The 9,525-nt window shown below is 52.2% G+C and overlaps 1 protein-coding gene across 3 annotated transcripts in view; it reads right to left on the minus strand.

Moving 5' to 3' along the window:
- LOC110511195 (arf-GAP with coiled-coil, ANK repeat and PH domain-containing protein 3) overlaps nucleotides 1-9,525 on the minus strand; it is a 158,866-nt gene that overhangs the window by 97,416 nt on the left and 51,925 nt on the right. For all 3 annotated transcript variants that reach the window (XM_036984260.1, XM_036984261.1, XM_036984262.1), the window contains exon 2: nucleotides 3,753-3,810. In XM_036984260.1, the coding sequence (XP_036840155.1) occupies nucleotides 3,753-3,810 (58 nt within the window). The remainder of the gene's footprint in view (nucleotides 1-3,752; nucleotides 3,811-9,525) is intronic.

Raw genomic sequence — 9,525 nt, forward strand, 5'->3', positions numbered from 1 at the left:
CAGAGACAGGGTCAGGGACAGAGACAGAGTCAGGGACAGAGACATGGTCTGGGACATGGAAAGTGACCGAGACATGGTCAGGGACAGAGACAGGGACAGGGACAGAGACAGGGTCAGGGACAGAGACAGAGACAGGGTCAGGGACAGAGACAGGGTCAGGGACATGGACAGGGACCGAGACATGGTCAGGGACAGAGACAGGGACAGGGTCAGGGACATGGACAGGGTCAGGGACATGGACAGGGTCAGGGTCAGAGACATGGTCAGGGACAGAGACATGGTCAGGGACAGAAACATGGTCAGGGACAGAGACAAGGTCAGGGACCGAGACATGGTCAGGGACAGAGACAAGGTCAGGGACCGAGACATGGTCAGGGACAGAGACATGGTCAGGGACAGAGACATGGTCAGGGACAGAGACATGGTCAGGGACAGAGACAGGGACAGGGTCAGGGACATGGACAGGGTCAGGGACATGGACAGGGTCAGGGACATGGACAGGGACCGAGACATGGTCAGGGACAGAGACAGGGACAGGGTCAGGGACATGGACAGGGTCAGGGACATGGACAGGGTCAGGGACAGAGACAGGGTCAGGGTCAGAGACAGGGTCAGGGTCAGAGACATGGTCAGGGACAGAGACATGTTCAGGGACAGAGACATGGTCAGGGACATGGACAGGGACCGAGACATGGTCAGGGACATGGACAGGGACCGAGACATGGACAGGGTCAGGGACATGGACAGGGTCAGGGACAGAGACATGGTCAGGGACAGAGACAGGGTCAGGGTCAGAGACATGGTCAGAGACAGAGACATGGTCAGGGACAGAGACATGGTCAGGGACATGGTCAGGGACCGAGACATGGTCAGGGACCGAGACATGGTCAGGGACTGAGACATGGTCAGGGACATGGACAGGGACCGAGACATGGACAGGGACCGAGACATAGTCAGAGACAGGGTCAGGGACATGGACAGGGACCGAGACATGGTCAGGGACCGAGACATGGTCAGGGACCGAGACATGGTCAGGGACAGAGACAGGGACCGAGACATGGTCAGGGACAGAGACAGGGACCGAGACATGGTCAGGGACAGAGACATGGTCAGGGACCGAGACATGGTCAGGGACCGAGACATGGTCAGGGACAGAGACATGGTCAGGGACCGAGACATGGTCAGGGACAGAGACAGGGACCGAGACATGGTCAGGGACAGAGACAGGGACCGAGACATGGTCAGGGACAGAGACATGGTCAGGGACAGAGACATGGTCAGGGACCGAGACATGGTCAGGGACAGAGACAGGGACCGAGACATGGTCAGGGACAGAGACAGAGACAGGTTCAGGGACAGAGACAGGGTCAGGGACAGAGACAGGGTCAGGGACAGAGACAGGGTCAGGGACAGAGACAGGGACAGAGACATGGTCAGGGACAGAGACATGGTCAGGGACAGAGACAGGGACAGGGTCAGGGACATGGACATGGTCAGGGACAGAGACATGGTCAGGGACAGAGACATGGTCAGGGACAGAGACATGGTCAGGGACAGAGACAGGGTCAGGGACAGAGACATGGTCAGGGACCGAGACATGGTCAGGGACAGAGACAGGGACAGGGACAGAGACATGGTCAGGGACAGAGACATGGTCAGGGACAGAGACATGGTCAGGGACAGAGACATGGTCAGGGACAGAGACAGGGACAGGGACAGAGACATGGTCAGGGACCGAGACATGGTCAGGGACAGAGACAGGGACAGGGACAGAGACATGGTCAGGGACCGAGACATGGTCAGGGACAGAGACATGGTCAGGGACATGGACAGGGACCGAGACATGGACAGGGACCGAGACATGGTCAGAGACAGGGTCAGGGACCGAGACATGGTCAGGGACAGAGACATGGACATAGACCGAGACATGGTCAGAGACATGGTCAGGGACAGAGACATGGTCAGGGACAGAGACATGGTCAGGGACCGAGACATGGTCAGGGACAGAGACATGGTCAGTGACAGAGACAGGGACAGGGACAGAGACAGGGACAGGGACAGAGACATGGTCAGGGACAGAGACATGGTCAGGGACCGAGACAGGGACAGGGACAGAGACATGGTCAGGGACAGAGACATGGTCAGGGACAGAGACAGGGACAGGGACAGAGACATTGTCAGGGACAGAGACATGGTCAGGGACCGAGACATGGACAGGGACCGAGACAGGGACAGGGACAGAGACATGGTCAGGGACAGAGACATGGTCAGGGACATGGACAGGGACCGAGACATGGTCAGGGACATGGACAGGGACCGTGACATGGTCAGAGACAGGGTCAGGGACCGAGACATGGTCAGGGACAGGGTCAGGGACCGAGACATGGTCAGAGACAGAGACAGGGTCAGGGACCGAGACATGGTCAGAGACAGGGTCAGGGACCGAGACATGGTCAGGGACCGAGACATGGTCAGGGACAGAGACAGGGACCGAGACATGGTCAGGGACAGAGACATGGTCAGGGACAGAGACATGGTCAGGGACAGAGACATGGTCAGGGACAGAGACAGGGTCAGGGTCAGGGACAGAGACATGGTCAGGGACATGGACAGGGACCGAGACATGGTCAGAGACAGGGTCAGGGACCGAGACATGGTCAGGGACAGGGTCAGGGACCGAGACATGGTCAGAGACAGGGTCAGGGACCGAGACATGGTCAGGGACCGAGACATGGTCAGGGACAGAGACAGAGACCGAGACATGGTCAGGGACAGAGACATGGTCAGGGACAGAGACATGGTCAGGGACCGAGACATGGTCAGGGACAGAGACAGGGACCGAGACATGGTCAGGGACAGAGACAGAGTCAGGGACATGGACAGGGTCAGGGACAGAGACAGGGTCAGGGACAGAGACAGGGTCAGGGACAGAGACAGGGTCAGGGTCAGAGACATGGTCAGGGACAGAGACAGGGTCAGGGACATGGACCGAGACATGGTCAGGGACAGAGACAGGGACAGGGACAGGGACATGGTCAGGGACAGAGACAGGGTCAGGGACAGGGACAAAGACAGGGACAGAGACAGGGACAGAGACAGGGACAGGGACATGGACAGGGTCAGGGACAGAGACAGGGTCAGGGACAGAGACAGGGTCAGGGACAGAGACAGGGTCAGGGTCAGAGACATGGTCAGGGACAGAGACAGGGTCAGGGACATGGACCGAGACATGGTCAGGGACAGTGACAGGGACAGAGACAGGGACAGGGTCAGGGACAGAGACAGGGACAGGGACAGAGACAGGGTCAGGGTCAGGGACAGGGACAGGGTCAGGGACAGAGACAGAGACATGGTCAGGGCCAGAGACAGGGACAGGGTCAGGGACAGAGACAGGGTCAGGGACAGAGACAGGGACAGGGACAGAGACAGGGTCAGGGACAGAGACAGGGTCAGGGACAGATACATGGTCAGGGTCAGGGACAGAGACATGGTCAGGGACAGAGACAGGGACAGGGACAGAGACAGGGTCAGGGACAGAGACAGAGACATGATCAGGGACAGGGACAGTGACAGGGACAGAGACAGGGACAGGGTCAGGGACAGGGTCAGGGACAGATACATGGTCAGGGTCAGGGACAGAGACATTGTCAGGGACAGGGACAGAGACAGGGTCAGGGTCAGGGACAGGGTCAGGGTCAGGGACAGAGACAGGTTCAGGGACAGGGACAGAGACAGAGACGTTATTCCAGTACCTTATCTAGTTTAGCTTCGATCTCCACCACATCCGTCTCCACCTCATTGATGCCAGCCCTGCAGAAACACAAGATGAACAGACAGGTCAGCATCATACAGATCTATGATCAGGGAAGAGATGGAGAGGAGAGGAGAGATGGAGAGGAGAGATGGAGATGGAGAGAAGAGATGGAGAGGAGAGATGGAGAGATGGAGAGGAGAGATGAAGAGGAGAGATGGAGAGGAGAGATGGAGAGGAGAGATGGAGAGGAGAGATGGAGAGGAGAGATGGAGAGGAGTGATGGAGAGGAGAGATGGAGAGGAGAGAAGAGGAGTGGAGAGATGGAGAGGAGTGATGGAGCGGAGAGATGGAGAGGAGAGGAGAGATGGAGAGGAGAGATGGAGAGGAGAGATGGAGAGGAGAGATGGAGAGGAGAGATGAGGAGGAGTGGAGAGATGGAGAGGAGTGATGGAGCGGAGAGATGGAGAGGAGAGGAGAGATGGAGAGGAGTGATGGAGAGGAGTGATGGAGAGGAGAGAAGAGGAGTGGAGAGATGGAGAGGAGAGATGAGGAGGAGTGGAGAGATGGAGAGGAGTGATGGAGAGGAGAGATGGAGAGGAGAGAAGAGGAGTGGAGAGATGGAGAGGAGAGATGAGATGGAGAGGAGAGATGGAGAGGAGAGAAGAGGAGTGGAGAGATGGAGAGGAGAGATGGAGAGGAGAGATGGAGAGGAGTGATGGAGAGGAGAGATGGAGAGGAGTGATGGAGAGGAGAGATGGAGAGGAGAGATGGAGAGGAGAGATGAGGAGGAGTGGAGAGAAGAGGAGAGGAGTGGAGAGAAGAGGAGTGGAGAGAAGAGGAGAGGAGAGGAGACGAGAGGAGAGGAGACGAGATGGGGAGTAGCACAAAGGAAAAGCCAGATTCCAGATCGACACTCAGATCCCTGTGTCACATATCTAATGAGGATTAGTAGAATCAATGCAGTCTATTCACAGTATATCATGTCATAATCAACAATCAATATGGAAGAGTTTACTGTCCAAGCAGGCACGCAATAGCCTGACTGACACGACTCACACGGAGTCAGGGGTCAGCCATACTAGGCGAGCCATGGATGCTCACATCACTACACACTATTGCACAGTTAAACACGGAATAAAGCAATTGTACATGAGAGGACGTGCTAAATGACTAGTTTAGAATGGTTGTGCTGCGGTCACCGGTACGAGGCGGGGTACCGTAGATCAGAACAGTCTAAAACTAAATAAAGTTGCTATGCAACAACCTCAAATTTTCTACATTATTTTCATCCCTCAATTAAAATATAGGCCTAGTCCCGACACATCTATTATGGTTGCTAGCCAAGCCGGCTGAGAGTTTTTTGTTCTAAATGTTGGCATGGCAACGCTTTTACCGCAATGCTTACTAGCTAGCTAGCCAAGTACGGCTAACACAGTCAGGTCAAACAGTGCAGCAATCATTTCAGCAAAGTAGCTACATTTGCAGTTTGTTGTCGTTGTTGTTGTTGTTGTTATGGATACATCCATAACAATGAGCACGATGTTGCCCGGCAGAGAAAACGTTCTCTCTCGGCAGAACACTTCTGAGGAGCTAGCCAACTGCACAACTAACGCAAATCGGGAAGTTGGTAAGACAGAAATCTTTGGAAATCTTAAGACAGGATCTTGTTTTTTGCATAGTGCCTGTGAACACTGCATTTACTTCACGTTTCGTTTGTTCGGTATTGTTTTTGGTGAGTTTCATTTATTAAAACATGTGTAACTCTACGCACGCTGCGCCTTGGTCCATTTATTCAACCAACTTTCGTGACAATCAGTTAGGTTACCATAGAGGTCTTTTTGTTCTATATCTATAGACGTGACCCAGTCTTTTTGTTCTATATCTATAGACGTGACCCAGTCTTTTTGTTCTATATCTATAGACGTGACCCAGTCTTTTTGTTCTATATCTATAGACGTGACCCAGTCTTTTCGTTCTATATCTATAGACGTGACCCAGTCTTTTTGTTCTATATCTATAGACGTGACCCAGTCTTTTCGTTCTATATCTATAGACGTGACCCAGTCTTTTCGTTCTATATCTATAGACGTGACCCAGTCTTTTCGTTCTATATCTATAGACGTGACCCAGTCTTTTTGTTCTATATCTATAGACGTGACCCAGTCTTTTTGTTCTATATCTATAGACGTGACCCAGTCGGGAAGTCTTTTTGTTCTATATCTATAGACGTGACCCAGTCTTTTTGTTCTATATCTATAGACGTGACCCAGTCTTTTTGTTCTATATCTATAGACGTGACCCAGTCTTTTTGTTCTATATCTATAGACGTGACCCAGTCTTTTTGTTCTATATCTATAGACGTGACCCAGTCGGGAAGTCTTTTTGTTCTATATCTATAGACGTGACCCAGTCTTTTTGTTCTATATCTATAGACGTGACCCAGTCTTTTTGTTCTATATCTATAGACGTGACCCAGTCTTTTTGTTCTATATCTATAGACGTGACCCAGTCTTTTTGTTCTATATCTATAGACGTGACCCAGTCGTTTGTTGCATGCTAGTTATCCAACTACGGCTAACACAGTTACGTCAAACCGTGCAGATAGAATAACAGCAAAAGTAGCTGCATTACATGTCGTTTGACCGGTTATTCCACTGATACACACATACTACTGATAATATCAGTATCATAATAATGATACTGCCATTTCTTTGATTAGAGCCATAGAAGTTATGCTGATTCAATATTTCGACTGGCTGAGAAAAGATGTCCGTCTCGTCCCGACACGTTAACTATCAATAGGACAGTGGAGATCAAATTTCAATATTTAGACAATTTTGCAAAGATGGCAACATTTGTACAAACCTACACCCCCCCCCCCCCCCCCCCCCCCCCCGTTGAAAAAACAACCGTTAGGCTAGAAGCAACAGGAAATAATGTGTCGATGCTTTTTTACAGTGGAGATCAAGTTAATGAATTGTCTGGCTGGGCTGATGGGACCGTGGATGTGCATGGTCCCACCCCCTGGGGAGGGATGGCTAACGTGATAGGTCGGTCTAATGGCCTTATGCCCCCTGGCTGTCTGTAGGTCACACTGACTGAATTTGTTCTGTTTGTGTGTGTGTGTGTGTGTGTGAAGCCACTTAGAGAAGCATGCTGAGGCCTGAGGGACCCCCTCCACGGCCCACATATAGGAGGTTACCATGACAACTGACCACTTCGTGTGTGTGTTTATATTTGGGTCTAATGGAATAGTAAACCCCAAGGGGGAGAGAAGGCAGTCAGGGGGCAGCTGGGCATTCACCATCTACAACCTAATACACACACAGCTACAGGTAATGTATGGCCAGCTACAGGTAATGTATGGCCAGCTACAGGTAATGTATGGCCAGCTACAGGTAATGTATGGCCAGTAATGTATGACCAACTACAGGTAATGTATGGTCAGCTACAGGTAATGTATGGTCAGCTACAGGTAATGTATGGTCAACTACAGGTAATGTATGGCCAGCTACAGGTAATGTATGGCCAGCTACAGGTCATGTATGGCCAGCTACAGGTAATGTATGGCCTGTAATGTATGGCCAGCTACAGGTAATGTATGGCCAGCTACAGGTAATGTATGGCCAGCTACAGGTAATGTATGGTCAGTAATGTATGGTCAGCTACAGGTAATGTATGGCCAGCTACAGGTAATGTATGGCCAGCTACAGGTAATGTATGGTCAGCTACAGGTAATGTATGGCCAGCTACAGGTAATGTATGGCCAGCTACAGGTAATGTATGGCCAACTTCAGGTAATGAAAGATGAAACACAACTGTCCATGTACAGTACAGTATATAGCCTAGAGTCATGTGGCTGAAACTACAGCGGTAGAGTAGAGATGGGGGTAGATATGAAGGACACTGGTGGGGGTAGATATGAAGGACACTGGTTGGGGTAGAGATGAAGGACACTGGTGGGGGTAGAGATGAAAGACACTGGTGGGGGTAGAGATGAAGGACACTGGTGGGGGTAGAGATGAAGGACACTGGTGGGGGTAGATATGAAGGACACTGGTGGGGGTAGAGATGAAAGACACTGGTGGGGGTAGAGATGAAGGACACTGGTGGGGGTAGAGATGAAGGACACTGGTGGGGGTAGAGATGAAGGACACTGGTGGGGGTAGATATGAAGGACACTGGTGGGGGTAGAGATGAAAGACACTGGTGGGGGTAGAGATGAAGGACACTGGTGGGGGTAGAGATGAAGGACACTGGTGGGGGTAGAGATGAAGGACACTGGTGGGGGTAGATATGAAGGACACTGGTGGGGGTAGAGATGAAGGACACTGGTGGGGGTAGATATGAAAGACACTGGTGGGGGTAGAGATGAAGGACACTGGTGGGGGTAGAGATGAAAGACACTGGTGGGGGTAGAGATGAAGGACACTGGTGGGGGTAGAGATGAAGGACACTGGTGGGGGTAGATATGAAGGACACTGGTGGGGGTAGAGATGAAAGACACTGGTGGGGGTAGAGATGAAGGACACTGGTGGGGGTAGAGATGAAGGACACTGGTGGGGGTAGAGATGAAAGACACTGGTGGGGGTAGAGATGAAGGACACTGGTGGGGGTAGAGATGAAAGACACTGGTGGGGGTAGAGATGAAGGACACTGGTGGGGGTAGAGATGAAGGACACTGGTGGGGGTAGATATGAAGGACACTGGTGGGGGTAGAGATGAAAGACACTGGTGGGGGTAGGGATGAAGGACACTGGTGGGGGTAGAGATGAAGGACACTGGTGGGGGTAGATATGAAGGACACTGGTGGGGGTAGAGATGAAAGACACTGGTGGGGGTAGAGATGAAGGACACTGGTGGGGGTAGAGATGAAGGACACTGGTGGGGGTAGAGATGAAGGACACTGGTGGGGGTAGATATGAAGGACACTGGTGGGGGTAGAGATGAAGGACACTGGTGGGGGTAGATATGAAAGACACTGGTGGGGGTAGAGATGAAGGACACTGGTGGGGGTAGAGATGAAAGACACTGGTGGGGGTAGAGATGAAGGACACTGGTGGGGGTAGAGATGAAGGACACTGGTGGGGGTAGATATGAAGGACACTGGTGGGGTAGAGATGAAAGACACTGGTGGGGGTAGAGATGAAGGACACTGGTGGGGGTAGAGATGAAGGACACTGGTGGGGGTAGAGATGAAAGACACTGGTGGGGGTAGAGATGAAGGACACTGGTGGGGGTAGAGATGAAGGACACTGGTGGGGGTAGAGATGAAAGACACTGGTGGGGGTAGAGATGAAGGACACTGGTGGGGGTAGATATGAAGGACACTGGTGGGGGTAGATATGAAAGACACTGGTGGGGGTAGAGATGAAGGACACTGGTGGGGGTAGAGATGAAAGACACTGGTGGGGGTAGAGATGAAGGACACTGGTGGGGGTAGAGATGAAGGACACTGGTGGGGGTAGATATGAAGGACACTGGTGGGGGTAGAGATGAAAGACACTGGTGGGGGTAGAGATGAAGGACACTGGTGGGGGTAGAGATGAAGGACACTGGTGGGGGTAGAGATGAAAGACACTGGTGGGGGTAGAGATGAAGGACACTGGTGGGGGTAGAGATGAAGGACACTGGTGGGGGTAGAGATGAAGGACACTGGTGGGGGTAGATATGAAGTACACTGGTGGGGGTAGAGATGAAGGACACTGGTGGGGGTAGATATGAAGGACACTGGTGGGGGTAGAGATGAAGACCACTGGTGGGGGTAGAGA

Source organism: Oncorhynchus mykiss, chromosome 7, assembly GCF_013265735.2.
Source record: "Oncorhynchus mykiss isolate Arlee chromosome 7, USDA_OmykA_1.1, whole genome shotgun sequence".
NCBI lineage: Eukaryota > Metazoa > Chordata > Actinopteri > Salmoniformes > Salmonidae > Oncorhynchus > Oncorhynchus mykiss.